Genomic DNA, 26,561 nt, shown 5'->3' on the forward strand with positions numbered 1-26,561 from the left:
GTTAATCAATACTTATTTATAATTGTTAATTGTTAAATATTGTGAATATTTATTAATTGTAACGTATTTTTAAAAATAAACTTTTATTTATTTAATCTTTGAAAATTTTATATTTTTGTTGTACAACGCTTTACATATTAAATTTTTTAATTTTACGTACATATTTTTACCCCATCCTTTTTTTCAGTCCTCTAAAGCTATTACCCCCCCCCGTCCCCTATCCCATTCTGACCCTTTTTCTCACCGTCCCCCTTCCCTGAATGTTGTTCTCATTCCATCCAAAGGAACTGAGTTCTTTCCACAAACTCTGTTTCAATTCCGTATATGTTCTTTACGACCCGATGTTGTGGACCTTTTATATTTCAATCTACCAACGCTGTTTGATCAAATAGTCACGTTTATGATTACATCATCAGGTTGCAAAGTCTTCCCACATAGCTTCCTCACATTCTTAGATATTTATATCCCTTTTTCTACCAGTCTCAAACCATGTATCCCTGCTAATTTTAGATTCTCTCCTTTTTTATACCCCCCCCCTCACCCCTTCCCCAATGTTCTCATTTGCCAAACAGTCTTTCCATTATTTTTGGTATCCTCCAGGTATAGATAACAGCAGGACACCAGGTATACTCCAGGTATAAATAAGAGTAGGACTCTAGTTATACTCCAGATATAGATAACAGTAGGACTCCTGGTATACTCCATCCTCCCCCCCTCCTTCCCACAACTCATTTATTCCAGCATTGACCCAAGCGAACCCTATACAGTATACGCTGATTAGAAATTACGCTTTGCGTCGCGTAGAACCACTACACACTAAACTTCTTACTGCCTTGTAACATTCGGAATATCAACTATAAACACAGAAAAGAAAAAAAATTTAAAAAAAATCTTTAAGAATAAAAATAACAATTATTACAAAATGTGTAAACTTAAAAATTTTTTTTGAACATGATAGAAAGTACGAAGTTTACAAATGAAGCTACCTGCATTCCTTGTAAGGAAAACATAGAACCACTAGTTACAATATGAACGCTGAACCAAGCACGAGTGAAAATGTGATCGTGAAGAAATAAAGAACTATTTCAAGGAAATCAAATCAATCAAAGTTACGTGAAATTGAAAATAGACGATCATAAGTTAGATCAAAAGTTATTTTCTATTTTTGTTTATACCATCTTAATTATCACAATTGTCATTTATAAAACTAAAACATATAAAAAATTTCTACTAAATTTTTTTCCTTATTTATTCTAAACTATTCTTTATCATCTTATAGAAAAATTTCATCATTTATTTATCATTTTTTATATGTTCTTCTATATTTTTTATTGTTTTTACGATCCCTTCGATTAGTCCATTATAATTTTTTATTTTTTATCATCTCAAAAATATATTAGATCAATCATAACAATCATTAATTTTTAATAAAAATCTATTGATCACCACGAATTCACTTGAATCTCAACATAACATATGGAAAAAGTTCATTTTAGCGGTATTACTATTGGGACTTTATGACTTCGCAACTTTTCAAGATTTTTACCATTAAGAGTAAAAAAAACAGACTTTTGGTTCCATTAACATGGATTGTTAACATTTTTTGATAACTAGCTCTTCAGAGGTATTTGTGTTTGAAAATATGCCAGTGCGGTTGCAAACAAAATGTGAACTCTGAACTTTTGTTCAAAATGTCTTTTTTGTCATCGATCAAAGCTTCGTTGTCATTTTGATGTATATATATATGTATATATGTATATATGTATATATAAGGCGACTGCACGGAATTTATTTGACTATTTTTCTTCACTGATACTATCAATTTGTTTCTTTTCAAAATATACAACTTATACTCAATAATTAATTTATTATTTAATCAAAAACAATCCATCCTCATACACTTTGTATCGTGAACTTGCTCCAATCTTAGGTGAGGTTTGTTCTATATTTTCAAGACAACAGACTACAGTAGTGGTGTACCTTCAGTTACATTTTAAGGTCGTCATCACAGTTTCATCCTTTGTGAGTAAACCTGTAGATGAGATTTAATGTAAAGAAGGTTTGTTTTAAAATCATGATATTAAAATGAAAATAAAGTCGCTAATTATGACAAAATGACTAAACTAAGTTCGTCCATGAACTATAACACAGAGTGATTTACATCATATGAAATTTGATATAATTTTTTATTTAGTTCATTTAAAGGATATATCGGCCAAAAAAATTAAACGGGGTATATTTTTTAACTTTCAAACTAAAACTTCGCATGTTTCACATACAAACTTGTCTGATCCCTATATCTTTACAACCTGATTGTGTTGATATTTTAAACTTTTTTTTGATCTAACAGAATTCATAGTTTGTCATATCTAATGTTTAATTGGTTTTTAAAAATATAGGCAAAGACTCAATTACTTCCACGATACCTTGCAGAAAACCCAATAGTATATGATCAACCTACATTTCTGATAAGTTCTTAATTTATTGAGTGATTGATTGATTGATTGATTGATTGCTTGATTGATTGCCTGTAGTATGTTTATCTACCTGAGTAAGAAGATCGCTATCCCTAACTCCACCAAACTCAAGTGTGTAGGATGGAACAGGGAACAGGGATATATTGCTTGCGGAGGGGACGATGGTTTACTCAAGGTAGGATATAAAGCTTACAAAGGAGAGGATGGTTTACTCAAGGTAGGATATATAACTTGCAGAGAGGATTGTTTACTCAAGGTAGGATGCATAACTTTAATAGTTTGGGTCTTAGGGAGGGTAGAAAAGAAGGCCTAAGAAAGGGTAATAAAATTGAAAAAAAAATATTTTTTTTGTTTTAAAAAAATATCAAAGTGTGACACATGTTTCTAAATGCATTTTTCAAAGGCTTATCAAAAACATAGTTTTTAAGATCTTCAGCTTTAGTTACAAAAAAATATATAAATATAAAATATAAATAAAAATAAAAAAATATTTAACAAAAATCCTTCAAATTACTATTTATTAGAAGTCACAAAATTTCACGGTGATAGTGTTAAAAATGAGAGTGCTAGGACAACAAAAATACCGAGGGGCGCCATTGCCCTCCCCCCCCCCAGCTTGTTAGGATTAAACCTGGAGAGGTTTAGTTTAGAATAACCCTGATATTTCCATGTAGTTATTAAACCTGGAGAGGTTTAGTTTAGAATAATCCTGGTATCTCCATGTAGGTATCAAACCTGGAGAGGTTTAGTTTAGAATATTCCTTGTATATCCATGTAGATATTAAACCTGGAGAGGTTTAGTTTAGATTAATCTTGTATATCTATGTAGGTATTAAACCTGGAGAGCTTTAGTTTAGATTAATCTTGTATATCTATGTAGGTATTAAACCTGGAGAGGTTTAGTTTAGAATAATCCTTGTATATCTATGTAGGTATTAAAGCTAGAGAGTGGGAAGGATGGAAAAGTGAAGGGTTTAGCTGCTCCAAGCAATCTCTCAATGAACCAGACATTAGAGGGACACAATGGACAGATTCAGGTCAGGAAAAAACAAAGACAAAACCTCCCCCCCCCCGCCCTTCAAATTCGTGTATTGCAAAGCCCCCGTAGATTTGATATCTTCATTTCTACTCGACCTTTAAGAACCCCCTGGATAAGACGCCTAGGCTCTATCTGCTCATTTGAATATCTTTATACAGTATATTTCTGCAGGGCAATAAAATACTTATCATGAACCTATTCATTCATACACACTCCTTGATCCCCCTGACCCCCTAACCCCTCTTCTCCCCCACACCAACCCCCTTCCCCTCCCCCACCTGCACTCTCAATCTAATTAGCCAAAACTAATTACCATGATGAAGGTTATAAAATGGGCTCTTCTTTTGCTAAAACTTAAATCAAAATTTGTAATTCTATTTGAAAACACTCAATTCTAATTTTCTAGTAACATCTTTGCAACTTGAATATGTAAACCTAATCAAAACTTAGATGTTTGAAATATCAAAGGTTTACACCATCATGCCAACTGTAGTTTTGCATATTATACTATTGAGTATCTAGACATACCTTACAATTCCTTGCTACCCCTGTGCAGAGTATCATCAGTTCCTACCTACCTATCCATCACCCTACCTACCTACCTACCTACCTACATACCTATCTGTCTAACAAACCACCTACTTGCCTTCCGACCTATATCACATACTTATTAATCTTCCTACCTACATACCCATCAACCTACCTACCTAACTATTCATCTACCTACCTACCCTCCTACCTACGTACCTCCCTCTCCACCTACTTTACTCTCATTAAACTATGAAATTGAAATTAAATGCTCAAGGTTATGTAAAGGGTTTGTTATATAGGATCCAGCCTAGGATAACAGCAGGAGGGTTTATTCCTCTACCTAGGGGCGGACCAGATTTAAATCAGGGCGAAGTAAACAATTAAAACCTGGGCGGAATCAAAATGAAATAAAATGACATTGATTTTTAAAACAACAAAAAGACTATTGAAGACGTTTTTAAATGTTCTTTGATTGGGTTGAAATTTAAAAGAAAAGGTTTGAGAATATGTTGAGGGAAGTGTAGGGCGGAGAGGACGGAAGAGACGGGGCGTGGAAAGGCCGAAGTCGTGACTAGTGGTAGGATACATTGTATTTTTCACAATCTTACTCTTAGTGAAATACAGGATTTGAGTTCTGTGTTCTATCTACTCATCTCACGGTTTTATTCTTCAAGAATTCGCTGAGAAGGAATAGCATGGATATAAAGGGATGGAAGGGTTTGATGGGCAGACGTGATAGGAATGAAAGGGTTGGAAAGGAAGGGATGAAAAGTATGGATAGGAAGAGATGACAAGAATGGATATGAATGGAAGGGTTGGATAGACAGGGATGAAAAGTATGGATAGGAATGGAAGGGTTGGATAGGAAGAGATGAAAATTATGGATAGGAAGGCTTGAAAAGTATGGATAAGAATGGAAGGGTTAGATAGGAAGGGATGAAAAGTATGGAAAGAAAGGGATGACAAGAATGAATATGAATAGAAGGGTTGGATAGACAGGATGAAAAGTATGGATAGGAATGGAAGGGTTGGATAGGAAGAGATGAAAAGTATGGATAGGAGGGGTTGAAAAGGATGGATAGGAAGGAATGAAAAAGGTGGATAGGAAGGGATGAAAAGGAGGGATAGGAAGGGATATAAGTTTGGATAGGAAGGTATGAAAAAGATGGATAGGAAGGGATGAAAAGGAAGGAATGATATGGATGGAAGGTTTGGACAGGAAGGGATGGTAGAAATGGAAAGGGTTGGGAGGAATGGAATGATAAAGATTGAATGGTTGGAAGGGCTGGGAAGGAATGGGAAGGAATGGGAAGGGATGAAAAGGTGGGTGTAAAGAGGGTAGGTGGGGTATTGTTTGGTTTGAGTGGGGCGTTGGAGTAAGAGTGGGGAGTGTAGGGAAGAGTTGAGAGTATGGACAGGAGGGAATGATATTTCAAAAGTGGGAGGTTTATATTGTTGTACAGGGGGATCCGTAAAGCATAAGACTTTAGTGAGCTCCTGGGATCTGATCTAATGAATATTAGGAAGTATGTAGTTTTACCTTGTCTCAACTCAACTACTTTCGCTATATACATTTTTGATCAAATATAATATTTCTAATGTACAGGGTTACCCACAAATGATGAGATTTCAATGACGACTATAAAACTCTAATAATAAAATGTTCATGGAGATTTCAGATGTATAAGAAGGGGGTGTAAAATTAAGGATTGAGGGAAAAGAGGAGTATTCTGTACGCATGCTGCAACTGATTTAAGAATCGTTTTCCAATCCGTCAATGTAGTGAAACCTTGACCAAAGATATTATATCCGAGATATTGTCGTGAATTCATGATATTTGTTGGAATCTATCCTTGTATCTAGGTAAACTTTTATATAATGATGGACATCGTTTTTGAGAACGAAGGAAATATTTGAGAACAAAATTATTTTTCGTGAACGATGGTTTGGAAAAAACGATTAAAAATCGTTCGAACAAAGTTGAAAAACGATATTTTTTTGATTCCAGAACCAACACTTTCTACAAAATGGTCGTTTTTTAATAAACGAAAACTTTTATTGAACGAACAATTTCACTGAAAACGAAAGAAATAGATGGAAATGATGATAATTTTGAGAACGAACTAAATCAATTCTTTGACCGATTGAAAAAACAAACAAAAACACAATGTAAAAAAAGCCGAACGCGCCCATTTCTATATACTGTATATTTACAGCTGATGGATTAGGCTAAATCGGGAAATTTAAGACAGGAAAGTTATAGGCTAATGTCGTTTTAGGTGTCAACCAAAGCTATTATTATGTTTGTCTATTTGTCAAGTAGTCTATCTGTCTATTTGTCTTTTTGTCAAGTAGTCTATCTGTCTGTGTGTCTGCTAAAAATACTGCCTGTCTGCTAAATATGCTGCCTGTCTGTTTCTTTGTTTAATATGCTGCCTATTTGTCTATTAAATATGAAGTTTGTCTGTTTGATTAATTTGTAATCCCTCAATTACTCTCACGAGAATCAATGTAAACTTTGCCGCAGGACGGTTTAATTTCATCCTTGTTAGTAAATATAACCGCCATATTGGATATACATACTGGTCTCCGCCATATTGGATATACATACTGGTCTCCGCAATCTAGCTTATACTGATCTCTGTCATATTGTTTATACTGGTCTCCGCCATATTGGATATACATACTGGTCTCCGCAATCTTTTTTTATACTGATCTCTGCCATATTGTTTATACTGATCTCTACCATATTGTTTATTCTGATCTCTGCCATATTGTTTATACTGATCTCTACCATATTGTTTATTCTGATCTCCGCCATATTGTTTATTCTGGTCTCCGCCATATTGTTTATACTGATCTCTACCATATTGTTTATACTGGTCTCCACCATATTGTATATTCTGGTCTCCGACATATTGTTTATTCTGGTGTCCGCCATATTGTTTATTCTGATCTCCACCATATTGTTTATACTGGTCTCCGCCATATTGTTTATTCTGATCTCCACCATATTGTATATTCTGGTCTCCGCCATATTGTTTATACTGGGTCTCCGCCATATTGTTTATACAGATCTCCACCATATTTTTTATTATGATCTCCGCCATATTGAAAAACTTCTCTCACAAATAGATTTATAATAAATGTTTTTCTCCGCCGGGAGCAGCCTCTGTTCTGATTTAGCTCCATTACTGATTATCCTGGGAACCCCGGGGGATAAATTGTTCCAAAGTTTACTAATCTAAACTTTTCTTTTTTTAATCATTTTCATCCGTTTTCCTAAACTAAAAACAAACAAACTATACGCTTTGTTTCCCGTACACATATCGATGACAGCAGACGAATATAAGGATTTAATGTTTTTATTAGTTTGCAAATGGACTAAATACATGTTTAAACTTTTTTCTTCGGTATGCTTTCCAAATATATCTCTTTGTAAAGGAATTAAGTCTTTGACTCGAACTCTGATTTTCTTATTCTTATATCTTTGTAACCCAATATTCGAAGACCTTAGATATTTTAAACTGTGAATTCTATTGGATCAAATAATCAAAGTTTAAAATATCAAAGTTTTACATCATCAGGTTGCAAAGAAATAGGGATTCAAAATTTTTAATTCAAACTAAATTATCAAAAGGGGCACCAGCTTGTTGGATTTTCTAGTTCATGAATAATTGTTTCCCGTCGTTTGAAAAATTAAAACATTAAAAATTAAAATAATGGTGTTTTCATGGATTCTTAGTTAACCACAAACTGGAGCAGAGAGTGGTACAACGCAGTACTATTAAGGTCATAGTCATACCTAGAGATAAAGTGCAATTACTATATGCAACACAAAGATATACAATTTGAGATTTTGTCCCCTCTCCCCCTCCTCCCTTACATCAATGTCTCAATGTCAATAAATAAACTCTTTTAAACAAAATATTAGAAATTTTATTTTTTATTCCTCTTCATAATATCATGATTAGGCCGAGGGACAAGAAGCCTTGATTTTAAATAATGAATTTTTTCCTTAAGCTAAAGTACCATTCATTTATTTTTTATTTATATTGTATATGTAAACTGAAAAGTTTCAGACACTAAAATGTAACCCTTAAAAGCTTAATTAAATACACTTGTTAAGAAGGTTAGTCTTTATAGCGTACATTGACAATGTAATAAAGAAAATCATATACCACCGTAAAAACAAACCAAGCATTGCTTTTAAAAAAAAAACTAAAAAAATTTTCGCCGGCGTCGCGCTTCTTTGCACCCTGGTTACGGGCCTGAAAAAAATAGAGTGAAAGAAAGAAAGAGAAACCTTCATGAGAAACCCTGTTTATAAATGAGATGAGATATATTAAGATACGAATCTGGAATACAAAATGTGCATACTGCATAATATATTTTGTGACTAAACATCAGAAACCTTTTCTTCAGTTAATATTAACAAGGTTTCTAAATAAGAAATTAAATATTTTTGGAAAAAAGGTCGTATTTCTTAATAAATCCTAAAAAAGCATTTTTTTTAAAATCGTTACTTACCAGAACAAACGTGAAATGTCGTCTTTATCTCTTTTGATTAAGAATTTTAATCTCTGGTTGATATGAATATTTATAAAAATAATCAGAGGTCTTAAACGCTTGATTTCCATATCCAACATGGACAGTTTTAAATAAATGCTTGATCCCTCAATTAAAGGTATCCCTACCGGGTATGATCACCACAGGATATTGATGAGGAATTAAATAAATCTTATGAATATGTTTGCAGAAGATGCTTGATCCCCAGATTAACAACATCACACAAGTTCTGACTTCAATTCTGGTCAAAATTTAAAAACTTTATCATTTTAAATTACAAAAAAACCGAAAAAAGAAGAAAGGACGACGTATTTAATTCCAATGCTCTTATTCAATCATTTTAATTAATATTCTTATGATTTAGAATATTTCCTAGATTACTGTCGGCGAAGTGAAGAGGAAAGTTTTTAACTAAAAGTGTTTTTATAATATAGGAATAATATTATCTTTAAACACACTTTGCACTAGTCTCCACAGTAAAATATTTTTCTCACCAGAAACATTAGGAAAAATAATTCATTAATCATACATCAATGTGATCAATGAATATTAAAGATAAGTATTTAACCCTATCCCTGCTGGCGTACTTGAAAACCAGGATATGCTGGTGGGGGGGGCAATTTGACCCCCCCCCCTCTAAATCCCATGTTTTATGTCCAAATATGACAAATGATACATCATTAGAAAGCTCTTGTGCTCTACTTTTAGAATCTGCAAAAAAATTTGTAAATTTGCAAACATTGAATTTTTTATCGCAAAATCCAGTTATATAGTAAAAATGTTTGCAAAAAAAAATTTGTCCAAAAAATGAATAATTATACATTTTTGAAAAGCCCTTGACCATGCCATTTCAAATATGCAAAAATTTTTGAAAAATTTTAAATAACCTGATTTTTAATCAAGAAAAACTAAAAATGTGCAAATTTCCTTTGACAGGTTGTTTGCAAAAAATTTGCAATTTTTTTTTCGCAAAACTTGTGCAATCCATTTCCTTATGTCATAGGCTTTCCAAAAAGCTTAATTTTATCAAAATCTGACAAGTGAAAATGGGTCAAAACAAAGATTTTGTCTGTTACAGGCAAAAGCAGTCATTCAGGCAGTGTGCCTGAGGACTCAGGCAGTTAGTATTAAAGCCCGGTTTAGGCCTAAAGAGAGAGCTTTGAGTATGTAAGAAAAGTCAGAAAATTTCAATAGCCTCAGACCAATAATTTTTGAGTTATGTAAAAAAACTAAAGGGGGGGGGGTCAAATTGAAAAAGTTCGTTTTTCAAAAATGGTCGTTTTTAAAACGATCGTTTTTCAAAACGATCGTTAACGACAACCCTTCGTTAACGATCGTTAACAACAACCCTTCGTTAACGATCGTTAACGACAACCCCTTCGCTAACGATCGTTAACGAAGAGAGACAACCGACCTGAAGGGCATCTGTACTTATCATTGAGTAGTTTTCAAGAAAATATCAAGGAGTTTTAACTCCCCCACAAATGTTAAACTTCATATAAGACGACATTCAATAAAGTTGCATGTAATTTTTTTCCAAAAACGACCGTTTTGATAAAGTTCGTCGTTTCGTTAACGATCATTAACGACAACCCTTCGTTAAAGATCGTTAACGACGACCTTTCGTTAACGATCGTTAACGAAAAGCCTTGTTAACGATCGTTAACGACGACCCTTCGTTAACGATCGTTTACATAATTGTCAATAAAATGTTTGTTTCAAAAACAATCGTATAAAAAACGGTCGCAAATCGTTTTAATAAAAACGATCCTTTTCAAAAACGATCGCTATTCGTTTTCTTAAAGTTCAAAACGAGTGGGTCGTTTTTGAAAACGAAACAAAAAACGATCGTTTAACGATCGTTTAACGATCGTTTAAAAAAACGATTAACAACCCTAGTCACAAACTCTTACTTTTTAATCACTATATGTTATCAACACAATGTCGTAGACCTTAGATATTTCAATCTATGAATTCTGTTAGATAATATGATCGTAATTTAAAAATCAAAGGTTTACACCACCAGGTTACAGTGGTATAGGGATTAGAAAAGTTTATTTTGTGACAAAAACTCAATTCCTTTGTTTATTTGAGATAGAGAGTTTACGGTGCATCTAAAGTTATAAAGTACATTATACACATTTTATATTCAAGATTCCTATCTTATATCTCATCCTATTTCATAAACAAGGGTTCTCTAAACATAAACAAGGGTTCTCTAAACATAAACAAACCCCAAAAATGAAAGATAAAGTTTTATCAGGTTTATCTGAAGAATAAAGATATGCCCCTTACAGTGGTCCAAAGATAGCAAGCTCCCACACCAAAATCTATAAGAATTTTGCCAATTACTTCGTAGGAAGTTAAGCTAACATTAAGTACGTAGTTCTAAAATGTATATGTCTAGGGCTACAAAAAAGTTGGTGTGGTAAAACCAAAGGCCGAGGCGTTGCGACAATTTAAAGTCGAAGCTGTCTAAAACTTTGAGGACTAACTTTCAGAGTTGTGTAAATCTCAGTGAAACATGAAGAGGTGTTTAGAAGAGAAAAAAGATTTTGAATTTCTAATGTCACCAAATAAATTTGTTTATCTTATACTTTTGTGTAAAATCAAACCTAGAGGAGCTAGGATACGAAGTCACAAAGTTGTCCTAGTAACTTTGCGTAAATTTGACTTTTTCCATTTGTCTTGCTGAGGAGTGCGCCACAAACTCTTTGCATTAATTTGAAAATGAACACCTTTGATATTTTAAATTTTGATTATGTTTAGCAGAATTGAAATCAGAACCCGCGATTTAAAAGCTTCGGCTCGAGTCGTAATTCCTTAAACCCGACTTTAAGACCCAATCTTCGACCCAACTCTAACGACAGCTTGTGTCACGTGATTTCCAGCTGCAAGATCTTCGGCTCGACTTAAGGAGTGAAGCCCAATGAAAATAAAACCGACCTTGATTGGTTTTAGTGGAGAATAAGACTCAATGTTGCGTCTTGTTCTCATAAAAACCCAGAATGCGCCAATTCCTACCATGAAAATCCGCAAAAATAGAATACTAAACTGGTTTTTTAATTCAACTCTGTGGAAAATAAGATGTAGCTTTAATCCGAAAGCTCAACCCGTAAATAAGGTCCAACGACACCTTATACCCAAGCCGTATTTCCCCGAATTTTTTAAATCGCGGGCTCTGGTCACATAGATGCAAGGACAGGAAAACTATAAATTTGTTAGGAGTAATCAGTTTATCTGTCCATGTTTAGTTCACAATAAGCGTTGTTGAATAATTCAAAATAATATTTTACACAATATATACACAAGTAAAATACACGTAGATACACACAAATACGCATAATTACACAGATCGTCTATAGAAAATTTAAATTAACAAAAATCTATATCTAAATAATTTGAAATTACAAAGTAGACATGTCTTGTACTCCCTAAATATTTCCCATGGAAAAGTTAAAGTATTTAACCACTAATTGTTGGCAAAGAAAAATATATAAAACCGTGTGAGTATTTACTAATTGCAATTGTACAGAGCAGAACTACTACAACAGTCCTACCGATACCAACCAGCTTAAAGGGACAATTTAAGAAAGAAAGAGGGGCATGCCCCGATCCACAACGGTACACGTCAAACTATTATCTGATAGTGAAGAATATATAGTCGCATTTCAGCCTTGTTTAAGGAGAAATCATGGAGATATACCATCCATTATTAATCAGACAAGGGTTACCGCAAGGTAATAATGCAAGGAAAGTTTTTCAGAGGTGTACACATTTTTGTACTGTAGTGTACTGTCTTTGGGCGGAAAAGTGAACACAAAACGGATGTCACAGTCTGACATGGAATCCATTTTCACAAAATAAATCTATGAAATATTCTGGTCATAGGAAATTATTATGTGAATTTTCAAAATTATCAAAATTAAATGCTTTTAACCTCCTCGGATACTAGACGAACACTGATGCATCTATTCTTGTTTACAAATTCCGCCCAGAGAGAACTGGTTTCAATATGTACGCAGAGTATACGCAACTGCAATTAACTTTCCTTTCATTAGTACCTTGGGGTACCGTCACCGACCCTTTGTGAAGCGTACCTGCCGATCAAAGGGTTAAAAAATGTCTCATGTCCTATCAAGAAATCAAAATCTTTGTTTTTAATCTTCCTGACAGAAACAATTTCTCAAGAACTGACCAGAGTTAACCCAGACCGAAATATATTTTCAATAAATGTGGAACTAACATAAACTTTTTTTTACTCTAAAGAGGTTTGGTCCATCACCATCACCGAATTTTAAATTTTTCCTTAAGCCATTAAAAAATAAATATGTTGAAATGTGTTGTAGTCAAAAACTTTCAAAAACATTTTTGCTTAAGCCATTAAAAAAAAATATGTTGAAATGTGTTGTTGTCAAAAACTTTCAAAAACATTTTTGCTTAAGCCAATTAAAAAACAAATATGTTGAAATGTGTTGCAGTCAAAAACTTTCAACAACATTTTTTTTTCGACGAGCTTTTCGTATTTTTTCAAAAGCTCTTCATCTAGAGGTTTTTTATTTTTTAACCCAATTTAGCCCAACAATGAATTGACACTTTAGGATTAGGAAATGTGTAAACAATAAGAAAGCTTTTTTAAATATATAAAATCATCAGCAATGATTATGTTGATTTTGTTNTGTTTGTGTTATTGAACCATAATTGAACTAAATGATAAAAGCAAGATAATGTAATTTAATTTAATTGTTTTCAATACAATCCTAGATAATAATTCAACATCTGATCATTCAATAATAAATCATAGATTACAGAGCTTAAAGCTAGGATTTAACCGTGAACGTTTTAGATTTAGATTTAAAAGTATTGTTTACGTTTCTTAAATTCATTGTCACGATCCAGTTTTGTTGTTTATAACTTTATCTTTATTTTTGATTGTTAATTTTCTTTTGCTCTTTAGATTTATTCAGAATCTTTTAATTGAAAAATATACATTTCTCATTTACTACAATACCCTTTAAAGTAAATTTGATGGAGATATCCTCATGCTTTTCAATCATAAAATTGATAATATTCTATGGCGGTTTTCTGTATGATAGCCATTTGTGGATTTATGCTGCAGAAACAATTGACAGGAAAAGAAAGAAAACTGCAATACATTTCTTGAAGGTTTATTCTTTGTAGGTTACACTGGATCTACATATATAAATCTATTTATATAGTAGTCTAGTAGTTTGTTTGTTTGTTTGACCGATCCTTACTCATTACTCATCATGTACCCAATTTGACCAATTTATCTCAATGTTGGATTTGGTAGATTGCGATATAGGTTTTAAACATCTTAAGTTGAGTGGGTTAACTTTTTAAGGGAAAATTTAGTTTCTCCAGGCACAGCTGGGTTTCTAAGCTACTATATATCATATAATAACCTTACCTAATATGTTAACCTGGTGATGCTAGTTGGGAGTATTTCCCCCTCTTCCCATACCTCCTTCAAACTCCAAACCTCCTGGATGATCGTCTATCGACCCCCTGAAGTCTAAGGGCAATCATTAAAGACACCCCTTCATGGTTTGATCGGTCCTGCTAAAAATTATTATATGTCATATAAAACTTAAAATATATAATTGTATAATTGTAATATTGTGTTTTCGTAACAAAAATAAATAATAATAAAAATAATAAACCTCTAGGCTAACCATTTTTATGAAACATAAAAAATCTAAAATGATTCAATATTTTGCAGGTGGTGACCTGGAATGAATCCCATCAGAAGTTGACCAGCTCAGATCAATACGGTCTTATCATTGTCTGGATGCTCTACAAGGTAAACAATACGGTCTTATCATTGTCTGAATGCTCTACAAGGTAAACCATACGGTTTTATCATTGTCTGGATGCTCGACAAGGTAAACAATACGGTCTTATCATTGTCTGGACGCTCTACAAGGTAAACAATACGGTTTTATCATTGTCTGGATGCTCTACAAGGTAAACAATTCGGTCTTATCATTGTCTGGACGCTCTACAAGGAAAATAATACAATTTAAAGGGACTGTTATTGCGCGTTTAAGTGGCTTTTAATTCAGGATTTATGAATTTCTACAGCCGGACGAGGTTAAAAAAAATGGCCGTAATTCTTAGAGGGAAGCAATATTATGCTTTTAAGCCATTGAATGTAAATAGATTGTTTAAACAAATTGTCCAGCAACAGTGATGACACATTTTAAAACAGTTTTAAAATTATTTAAACACGGTATTTTTATGTTTAACATAGTCCTCTGACTACTTACATGAAACTTGAAAAATATTAAAATGTTTCAAGTATGTTTTGGCGCCAAGGTTATTTTACCCGGACGCCGAATGTGTTTTCCTTGTTTAAGTATAATTACGGAAAATGTAAACAGACATTTTGCAAGTTTTAAACTATGTGCATGTCCATGACCAAATGTGCAAGACATGCACAATAATATTTTCTGAAATATCAAAATATTATCCATCCTATCCATCCTATCCATCCTATCCATCCTATCCATCCTATCCATCCTATCCATCCTATCCATCCTATCCATCCTATCCATCCTATCCACTCTATCCATCCTATCCACCATCTATCTCTGCTAGGGGTCCTGGTATGAGGAGATGATTAACAACAGGAACAAAAGCGTGGTCAGGGGGATGGCCTGGAATACAGAGGGACAGAGAATATGTATTGTTTATGAGGTAATAATAATAATAATATTAATAATAACAATAACAATAATAATAATAATAATAATAATATCCTAGGATGGTGCTGTAATAGTAGGAAGTGTTGATGGGAATAGAATCTGGGGAAAAGAAATAAAGAATGTTACCCTCGCAGGTTAAACCATTTTAAAAACTTGTTTCATAAGTTTACAACGTTTATAGTTTTTTTAGGTGTGTTCTAGGAGTTTCTATGGTTTTGTTCTCGGAGTTTATCTATGGTTGTGTATCTATGGTTGTGTTCTAGGAGTTTATCTATGGTTGTGTTCTAGAGTCTGAAACATTATAAGAGAAACCATCAAATAGATCTATGGTATAGATCTATTGGTTGAGCTTCCGACCATAATTTTAACCTGTTTTGGAGGGACCTCGGATCGATTGATCCTATTGACCTTAAGAGTTTCTTACCGATCTATACTGCACTATACAGCTTTGGGAGGACGGAGAAATGTGTGCAGCCATCTTTGTCAAAACTGCTCCGGCGCGTTCTCTCGTTCAAAACTGCTCCGGCGCGTTCTCTCGTTCAAAACTGCTCCGGCGCGTTCTCTCGTTCAAAACTGCTCCGGCGCGTTCTCTCGTTCAAAACTCGACCTGAAAAGGTCTTTAAACTATTTTCACTAAAAATGATATATCGGCTGTATTTCTCCAATACCACGATGATAATGACTCCACGATGTGTGTGAATCTATGCGCAATTTTACTGCGTATAATTCTCTACTCTATTCTCTCGTTATTTGTTGATTGTTGATGGAAGACGACAACCTAGGCTTCTTTTTCACATTCGTTAACACTGTTCAACGTATTCAAAGAACTTATTTTACAGCTATTTTCATAGGTTTTTTCATTTTGAAAATTTTAGACTCAATTCATAAAAGAAATTTTAGGTTATATAAGATTTGCTTAAATTACAGCCCTATTGCAATAAAAAAGCCTGTAAATAACTGTTTTTAAAGGTAAAAAAAGAATCAATAGAAAGTGTAAAAATACCAGGGAGAAGGCGCAATATTCCCCCCTTCATCCAGCCTACACAGGGTTTAAACAATTCGGATTAGATCTCGCCCTAAACACGAACAAAGAGAACCCATTCTTTAATTGAATAGATATCATCAGGAGTTACTCTTGCGTTTCATTTTTAAGAATCTCTTCAAAACCGTGCTTCAGTAACAACCAGTATAAAAATTAAATAAAAGTCGTCTTTGTTCTTACTTTTTCACTTCAGGAGTTGCAAAAAAAGATTTACATTTGATTCCCGATATAATATTGTGGTCTTGGACTTTTTTAAAGCTAAAGAAGTACTTGTTTCAAGCTTAAAATGACCTTCCTTATAATTTCAAGCTACCCTACATTTAGCAGAGCGGCATCCTCAATTCACAATTAATAGTGTGGAAGATAACAACGGTTTTCTATATTTAAAAGAGATTATTTCTGACAATCTCTCCATTGCTTTCTTGCAGTAGAAATGCGCGATTCACTTTTGTAGAGAAACCACAGTTAAAAACAATCAGTTTACAAAATTATAAACGTGACAAAGCTCTGAAGGTTTGTACCCTTTGTATCGAACTCTTTTATTTGGAGGGTCACTTGAAATTAGGTTTAAAGACCCCTGAACATTGAAAGAAGTATTTGGCAAAATCCTGATTTAAATATTTTAATAATATCATTATGTTTAACTTTAGGTTGGAATCAAGTGTTTAAATAATACTGGAGCAGGAAGTAGGGTTGTAACCTTGACCTGGTACAACGGTAAACACGGGCTAGCCAGCCCCGGTCAACCTACACTCCTCATCTGCTACACAAACGGCCGGATGCAGATCATGAAGGACGAGAACGACGATGAACCGGTTCTGGTGGATACTGGTATCGCCGTGGCGGCGTGTCAGTGGAACCACGACGGTTCTATCCTGGCGGTGGCGGGGCAGATGGATACACCGGGGGCGGCGGAGAAGGATGCTAATGTCGTTCAGTTCTATGCTCCAGACGGAGATCATCTTAGAACTCTTAAGGTAAAACATTTTAATTTGAATATAATTTAACCAGTAAAAAGTGGAATAAAAAGTCATCTTTGTTTAATCTTTTCCGCAAACATTGTCTCCCATCCTCTCCCATGTAAGTGTAGATGTAAAATGTACAATCTTACTATTCGTTATTAGGTGAGGATAAGATAGATAGAATTGTACAAAACATTATTTTAATTGTAGTGGCGTATGGCGTATTGCGTTATGGCGTATGATGTATGGGGTACGGATACATTTTCAGAAAATTGAAATTACGTGCAGACAGTCCCTTTAAGAACAGCGTATGCAGTACTTTTAAGATGTCTAAGTTCTGAAAATATTGTTAATAGGTCCAGTGAGAACTAAATTATATAGTATCTATACTGCAAACTCCGACCTTATATACCTTAAATAGTTATAGTATTTATTTTCAAACACAAAATACAAAATAATAATGTATGATGGTTCAGCTTAAAATAAAACACAACAGAAAATTTATTATGAGCCAATTGAAAATATAATGTTTGATAATTTTATTTGATCGTTTTTTTTAAAAAAGGTTATATAAGGGTTGCGGCCCTAGTCCTGAATATATTCTGCAAGCATTTTGCATGCTTTCCCTCAGAGAGAGGAGGTGTTGACACCTCAACTGCTTTCTACTACAGTCTGTATCTAGTCGTTAGTACGTCTTCATATTTTATCCAAAACTAAACTTGGGAATATAAACTTGCTTATTTCTCAAACTAAAGTTCTGATTCCACATCATTATATCCTTGAAATGTTTTTACCAAAGTTGGTTCTTTAAATCTCCGGGAATCTTATACGAGGCTCTCCTACTCTATTTAACCTTTTAAACTCTATCCAATCAACCTTACATTCTTCTTTTTACAACCTCCCCCCCTCTTCAAACGATTTTTTTCTTATAACGAAACTTCTATTTCCACTGCTACCTTCGTTTCTAGTCCTCCACACCTTCATCATAGTTTTCCTTTCTTCCTTTTAATCTACTCTCAGTTTTCTGCATCTTTTCCAATTTCATCTACTCTGCATCTTTTCTTTTCATCTACTCTACATCTTATCTTTCTATTTACTCTGTATCTTACCTTTCCATCTACTCTGTGTCTTTACTTTCCATCTACTCTGTATCTTTTCTTTTTTTGTATTCTCTGATCTTTTCTTTCCACTCTGTATTTTAGTTTTCTATTTACTATTTACTTCCTTAACTTCCATTGTCACCTCCTTCCTAACCTTCAAACCCTCCCTCCCTTCCTTCCTTCCTTCCTTCCTTCTCTTCCCCGGCCCCTTCCTACCCTCTCTCCTATCCAATAAGCTAATCTACTCCAATAATCCTGTTAAAGCTGAACGTTCTATCAAAATTCAATAGACTTTAACATAATTCATCTAAATTTGAGGTTAATTAGTTCAGATTTGTCTGGATTATGCCCGGAGGTTTTCTTTTGATAGATATTGTGTTTAAAATCATCATAATCATATTCAATTATAGCTTGCTGTTCAGGTTCAAAAACGCTAGAAATATAGAAAACCTACAGTTTTTGTCCAAACATATCAAATAAAAAGATTACAATGCTTGATTCACAACGGTACCCTTAAAACCTTCTTCTGGTGAATTCTGTTATATTGGTCTTTTTTTTCAGTTTCAAATCTGATCATTTCTCTATGGTTTCCAGCATTAGGAATGCACAATTCACATTTGTAGAGAAACCACAGTTGAACATAACTAGTTTTCTTAATTATAAACATTTATATCTAGTTCATGATTGATCAGACAAAGCGTTTAAGGGTACCGTTGTGAATCGGACATTGCATGAAGAGTCAATTAAAATTATAGTTACAGTCCCTTTAAATGTAATTATATTTATTTTTGTATTCAGGTCCCAGGGAAACAAATAACATCTTGTGCCTGGGAAGGCGGAAGTTTAAGAATCGCCCTGGCGGTTGATTCCTTCATTTACTTCGCCAATATCCGCCCCGACTACAAGTGGACCTTCTTCTCCAACACCGTGGTCTACACCTTCACCAAGGTGGACCGCCAGGATGCCGCCGTAACCTTCTGGAACATCAAGTCCAACGACAAGTATCAGAAGCATGTGAAGAGCCTGCTCAGTGTATCGTCTAGTGGGGAGCACTGCGTCCTGGCAACTAAGAATGATGATAACTTGAATCCGTTCGGACTTATCCTCTGTAATAGTATTGGTACTCCGGTAGACAGCAAATATATTAATATTGAACCTGTTTTTGTTACAATGTCTTCTAGTCATGTTATTGCTGCATCAAGAAGCAGTGTTTTCGTCTGGCACTTTAGGTATTATTATTATTATTAATGTTATTATTATTATTATTATTATTATTATTATTAATTATTATTTTTATTATTACTATCATAATCACTATCATCATTATTTCTATTACTAGAACTGCTAAGTCCTGGACACACCTAACCTTAGACCTGGAGAAATCAGGACGGAAAGATCGAAGAGAACGTATGTTTCATATTGAAGACAATCCTACCGGACAGGAGATCAATATGAACCCTGAAAGGTAAACTTCTTCTAAGATATTTTTTTTAAAACTTTTTTTTTAAATTATATTTTTTTTCAGAATGAATGAGAAATCTGATGACCCAATCTGCGCCCTGGTAGCGAGCGAGAAAACTTTATTGAGTGAGTATTTAGAGAGTTCAATACTTTTATATTTGCAACCTGGTGGTGTAAACCTTTAATGTTTTAACTTTAACAACTTAATCAGAATTCATAGTTTGAAAGATCAAGAATCTAAGGTCTTAAGGTGTCTCAAAAAACATGGGAATTCAGTGACGAATTCGATATCGTCTTTGTTATGAATTTGCATTGTAATACCTAATTTCAAAAGCGATAATATTATTATGTCTGCTAGAGTTTATTTAATGAAAACGGTAAATGGCTGTAAAGATGTGTCTATAATGTCTCCGCAAGATGAACAGTGAAGACGGACAAGCTTACTCTGTTTGTATACTGTAATTTTCTTGTTTTACTAAGTACATCCGTATGCAGTCAAAACATAAACAAACAAAATGTGAACATAGCAGACGAAACTCTTGCAGATTACAGCTTTCTCAGTAGGTATCACTATACTAAATAAAAGAATTATATAAAAAGACTATATCGAATTCGTCACTGAATTCCCATGTTTATTGGGACACCCTGTATAATAATCAGAATATTGTAAATTGAATTGGTTTATTTATACTATACCTAATCAAAAAAGACAATTGGGTAAAAAGCTGTAAAACGAAATAGCTAATATTGTTGTGTGTTCTCAAATCTTCTGATTTTAAAATATTTTAGTTGGACGTGAGTCTGGAAGTATCCAACGCTACTCTCTACCCAACATTGCTTTGATAAACCGATACGAGGTTGGTGTTCGACCCCATGCTCTAGCCTTGAACTGTAACACTACCTGCCTCTCAATAGTGGATGTGACCGGCCTGCTCCAGTTCCTTGACCTGGACGGATCCCGGGGTGGGAACGAAGGAGATATTCTCAAGTTTGAAAGGAAGGATGTCTGGGACATGAAATGGGCGACGGACAATCCTGATCTCTTCTCCATGATGGAGAAAACTAGGATGTATATATTTAGGAACATGGAGCCGGAGGAACCCATTCTTTCCTCCGGGTATATTTGTAGTTTCCAGGACCTAGAGATCAAGGCTGTTCTCCTGGATGAGATACTCCGGGACCCGGAGAACCCCAGCTCCGACCTGGTTCTCGAACTTGAAGTGAAATCTCTCCGTGATACAAGGGATTTACTGGAGAAGGTTGGGATCAAGGATGCCCAAACCTTTATAGAGGACAACCCACATCCCCGCCTCTGGCGGTTACTCGCCGAAGCGGCGGTGGAAGCCCTTGATCTCACGACTGCCGAAACCGCCTATGTCCGATGCAAGGATTATCCAGGAATACAGTTTGTGAAACGTTTGGCAAACATTACGAACCCGACTATTCAGAAGGGTGAGGTAGCAGCCTGGTTCGGTCAATATGATGAGGCCGAGAAACTCTACCTGGAGGTTGACCGCCGTGATCTAGCAATAGGGTTGAGACGGAAACTGGGAGATTGGTTCAAGGTTCTCCAGCTACTCAAGGGAGGTGGAGGAGGAACAGATAAAGAGGTGGAGGAGGCCTGGAACTATATCGGAGACTACTACGCGGAGCGCCACAAGTGGGAGGAGGCTGTCCAGTACTATGAGAAGTCTAGGAACGAAGATCAGTTGGTGAGATGCTACTACATCTTGGAGGATTACGACAGCTTGGAGAACATGGTGGATCAGCTACAATCCGGTGATAATCTTCTCCCTAAGATTGGCAGTATGTTTGCCTCAGTAGGGATGGGTAAACAAGCTGTTGACGCGTATGTAAAGAGTAATAATATTCCTGCTGCTATTGAAACCTGTGTAACTCTAAACCATTGGCATGATGCTGTAGAGCTTGCTAAGAAATACAATCAACCAAACCAGATCTCATCCCTCCTCGCTAAATACGCCCAGCATCTACTCGACGAGGATAAAACATTCCAAGCCATAGAACTTTATAGAAAAGCAAATCATTTTCTAGAAGGAGCACGACTTCTCTTTGTTGTTGCTAAGAATGAGACTGCTAAACACTCTAGTCCAATGCGTATAAAGAAACTGTATGTTCTGGGTGCTCTACTTGTAGAAGAACATCAACAACACCTCCGTCAGACTACAAGTGGAGCAGGGAGCAGGAGCACTGCTCTCATGGGGTTGATGGAGATGGATGGGATGGATTCTACCGGAGCTTCTAATATTGTGGATGGAGCCTGGAGAGGAGCTGAAGCTTATCATTTTCTTATGCTCTGTCAGCGTCAACTGTATGAGGTCAACCATCTAATTTAAAACATTCAGAGCTGAAATACTTGATCCTCTCTTTTTACTGTTCTCAAGATAAATTTAATCTGTAGTTTGTATCCTGGAAAGTGTGTAAAATTCAGCAAATAGAGTGGCGTATGCAAAATCCGGAACAGTCACCGGGAAAATTAAAAATTTTACTCGCCAATTATTGAAAGAACTCTCATTGACTGGATTTTGTCGGGATAGAAAGAGAGAAAAGAGAGGATTAAGCAGGAGATTAAAAGTATCAACATCGGATATTCAGATTGATCGATCGGGATAAAGGGTATCCAATTCTAAAGTTCCCAGCTCAGACTGCGAATTAACCCTATCCCCGCTGGGGTACTTGAAAACCAGGATACGCTGGGGGGGGGTCAATTTGACCCCCCCCTCTAAATCCCATGTTTTATGTCCAAATATGACAAATGATACATCATTAGAAAGCTCTTAATGTAAGAAAAGTCAGAAAATTTCAACAGCCTCAGACCAATACTTTTTGAGTTATGTAAAAAAAACTACAGGGGGGGGTCAAATTGACCCCCCCCCAGCGGGAATAGGGTTAATGAAAAGCTAGAAGTTTTTGCACTATGTACGGATAGTTAAAATACTTTTCCAGCAAACTATGAAAGGTATATACCATGGTACAGAAGTAATTCAACTTTACAAACGTAGTTCAACCAATTCTCGCTATTCATAAGTTCTGACCTCAGCTCTGGTTCACTATATTTTTTTAAAGACAGCATGTTGTCTGCACATATGAATAATTAGAGGAAACACTGTAACTTTGCAGATTCTCTTAAGTCAAATCGACATTTATGAAAGTTTATATTTAGACCGACCATTCTGACATTTGTTGGATACAAACAAAAAGCTCAACAAAAGATATGCCAAACTTTTTCAATAACAATAAAATATGTCCAGGGATATGTGGATGCTGCCATGAAGACTGCTCTGCATCTGCGAGAGTATGAGGATATACTGAACAACGAGGATATATATAGTCTACTGGCTCTATCCTCATGTGCTAACAGGGATACAATATGCTTAACATCTAGTTTTTAAACAAGAAAGAGGCATGGCAGATTGAAATTAGCCTTAATCTTTCTTGATCCGAGCCTCAATTAAATTCTGTTAGAGTCTAATATTTTAGATTTATGAAAACTTTTAATGAAGTAAAAACGCATTTTTTTAATTACTCCTAAAATTTATGCATATTTTTGGTTCTTTTAGAGCGTTTGGAACATGTAGCAAAGCCTTTATTAAACTAGAAGGATTAGAAGAACTAACGGAGGAGGAGAGAGAAGAGTATCAAGAGCTTGCTATGGATATATTTGTTAAATACAGCCCAAAGGTAGTATTTATTTTCATTTTCATTTGCTTTGATTTAGAAATGTTTTCTGGGTCTCAGTATTCTTTAATATTAATAAATTAGAATATCCAAAATTTGCCGTATCTACGTGAATATTCAACCTTTTATTAAAACAACCTTCATTACATGAGCGAAGAACAAAATATGTTTGTAAAGATAGATAGATACATGGTGACCCACAAAGGATGAGATTGTAAATATCGATCTTAAAATCTTAAAATATGAATATTTAAATGCTAAACTAATATTTGAAAAGTCTTTTAACGGGTTAAATAATGATTTTACAAAGAAAGAAATCTGTTTACAGTTGCAGGGAATCATAAAAGGAAGTAGACTGTAGCCCAGTAGACTGTATACATTCTGTACAGTCGTCCCTGTAGCCCAGTAGACTGTATACATTCTGTACAGTCGTCCCTGTAGCCCAGTAGACTGTATACATTCTGTACAGTCGTCCCTGTAGCCCAGTAGACTGTATACATTCTGTACAGTCGTCCCTGAAACCTCATCCTTTAGCCCAGTAGACTGTATACATTCTGTACAGTCGTCCCTGAAACCTCATCCTGTAGCCCAGTAGACTGTATACATTCTGTACAGTCGTCCCTTAAACCTCATCCTGTAGCCCAGTAGACTGTATACATTCTGTACAGTCGTCCCTGAAACCTCATCCTGTAGCCCAGTAGACTGTATGCATTCTGTACAGTCGTCTCTGAAACCTCATCCTGTAGCCCAGTAGACTGTATACATTCTGTACAGTCGTCCCTGAAACCTCATCCTGTAGCCCAGTAGAGTTAGCGTAGTGAAAACGATACCGTAATTTTTAAAAACAAATTAATGTAAAAATTGTGTACACAACACATAGGCCTGAGTTCAGTAGAACAAAGTCTGCAGAATCAGAATAAAAGACGACAATTAACAACATCTTTTTCTCAGGATTCTCGGTCTAACCGAGCAGAGTGTACAAGCTGTGAGACAATGATACCAGACTGGTGTGGAAGCTGCCCTAGCTGTGGAACCAAGTTCCCAGTTTGTGTGGTTACAGGTAGGATAACTATAGTATGAAACCTTAGTATTTTTGATTTTTTGTGGAAGCTTTAAAAGACAAAATTCTTTTTATTTGTAAAGACCCTAATTTTGGCCATTTTAAAAATATGTCCATACGACTAAAAGAATATATTTTGTTGTTGAAATTCATTTTTTAAATTAAATTATTATAGGTCGACCTCTAATGGACTTAAGTTCAGTTTGGGCTTGCACTTCATGCCATCATAGGTATTTTTATCGTCATCAATTATTATTATTATCATTATCGTTAATATTATTATTATTATTATTATTATTATTATTATTCAGGGCGTATGAGCAGGATGTTGCAATGAGAAGGAATTGTCCTCTGTGTCATGCTGCAATAACAACACATTAAATTAATAATTTCAGTTTCTCTAAAATTAAAGGGACTGCTCGCAATTTTGAAAATATTCAAATAAATTTGTTAAAACTATTTGAGGTTTCTTCTTTAATGTTTATTTTTTTGTAAATTGCCAAAAAAAGAAGAAATGAGAAACTTTTCAAATGCTTTTAAATGATACGTATCACGTACAATATCAACATTTTCAAAAATCAAGGCAATCCCCTTAATTTTTTCATAAATATGAATTCATTTATCGAAATCATAATTATTTACCTTTTTTACCTGATTTAAAGAAAGACATTTTTGACTGCACATGTTAATTTTATTATTTATTGTTAAATTATTTTCTCTTCCTGTAAAACAGTACCTTAGTTGCCCGACCAAAAATATCGTCACAAAATAAAATATATTATTTTTTTTTCTTAAAAAAAGAAGGCATTAGTTTTAAAATTTTGTTAATTTTTTTTTGATTGTTCAGTAATTTTTTGAATAAATTATTCAAATTGGGATTAATTTCATTATGTAGTGATAATGTTATGCACTGTCAGCTGAAGTTCCCGGCGTTGCCCGTGGAATAATTAACAAATCTAATTTTGGGAGAATATCGATTTTTAAAAGAAAAAAAAGAAATATCTTTTTAGCCTATATTAATACCAGGGTAATCATGAATTCCCTCAAAAAATTTCAGCCAATTTGGTCCAGCCGTTTGGCCAGATATATAGTTAACATATCCATACAAATAAATAAATATATAAGCGAAGATCTTTATTTTATAGATTGTTTAGACCAAGCTGTACTAATGAAAGGAAAGTTATTTGAGAGGTGTACGCATTTTCGTACTGCAGTGTACTGTCTTTGGGCGGAAAAGTAAACACAAGACGGATGTCACAGCCTGACTTGGAATCCATTTTCACAAAAATAATCTATGAAATATTTTGGTCATAGGAAACTAATCTGTGAATTTTCAAAATTATCGAAATTAAATGTTTTTTCCTCCTCGGATACTAAACGAACACTGATGCACCTATTCTTGTTTACAAATTCAGCTCAGAGAGAACTGTTTTTAATATGTACGCAGAGTATTCGCGACTGCAATTACCTTTCCTAGCATTGAGTCTTTTCCACAAACTCAAATTTACTATTTCCGTTATCTTTGCAACCAGATGGTGTTTATAACCTTTAATATTTCAAACTTATGATATTTTATCTGACAGAATTCATTGTTTGAAATATCTAAGTTCTACGACATAGGGTTGCAAAGATGGGATTCGAAAATCAAAGTATAACGAATTTTTCTAAAGAGCTATTGATAGGGAAATAAGTTTTCAAAATTCTTATATGCATGGAAACAAGTTTTCTCACTCTTGTAAATTACAAATAGAGGAGGTACTAGGTTCCAAAGTCGTACCTTAAATTCCGCATATATTTGACCTAGGGGGATGATACCTGTGTGCTCAGTTAGCCGTACTATACACTTTCAACTAATTTATTCTAGCTCCTTGGAAGGGCACCAGGCCAATCTCTGGT

General features: G+C 34.6%; 1 protein-coding gene across 1 annotated transcript; it reads left to right on the forward strand.

The window, feature by feature from the left end:
* The first annotated feature begins 1,029 nt into the window (after positions 1-1,029).
* Positions 1,030-25,475, forward strand: LOC111699893 (WD repeat-containing protein 35). Its single transcript, XM_023470651.1, has 17 exons — positions 1,030-1,090; positions 2,535-2,652; positions 3,410-3,514; positions 14,360-14,440; positions 15,238-15,336; positions 15,403-15,478; positions 16,314-16,357; positions 17,037-17,363; positions 19,247-19,677; positions 19,788-19,913; positions 19,974-20,035; positions 20,699-22,245; positions 23,179-23,288; positions 23,488-23,608; positions 24,557-24,665; positions 24,841-24,895; positions 24,977-25,475. The coding sequence occupies exons 2-17, from the start codon at positions 2,536-2,538 to the stop codon at positions 25,044-25,046; spliced, it is 3,480 nt and encodes a 1,159-aa protein (XP_023326419.1). The 5' UTR covers positions 1,030-1,090; position 2,535; the 3' UTR covers positions 25,047-25,475.
* The last annotated feature ends 1,086 nt before the right edge of the window (positions 25,476-26,561 follow it).

This window comes from Eurytemora carolleeae, unplaced genomic scaffold, assembly GCF_000591075.1.
Source record: "Eurytemora carolleeae unplaced genomic scaffold, Eaff_2.0 scaffold373, whole genome shotgun sequence".
NCBI lineage: Eukaryota > Metazoa > Arthropoda > Copepoda > Calanoida > Temoridae > Eurytemora > Eurytemora carolleeae.

What these genes read in the sequence shown, in the direction of transcription:
- LOC111699893 (XM_023470651.1), top strand. Translation starts at nt 2,536, where the DNA reads ATGTTTATCTACCTGAGTAAGAAGATCGCTATCCCTAACTCCACCAAA. An exon ending in GAATATGTATTGTTTATGAG is followed by an intron (nt 15,337 to 15,402) that starts GTAATAATAATA and finishes ATAATATCCTAG; the next exon opens with GATGGTGCTGTAATAGTAGG. An exon ending in AAAGAATGTTACCCTCGCAG is followed by an intron (nt 15,479 to 16,313) that starts GTTAAACCATTT and finishes CTGTTTTTAAAG; the next exon opens with GTAAAAAAAGAATCAATAGA.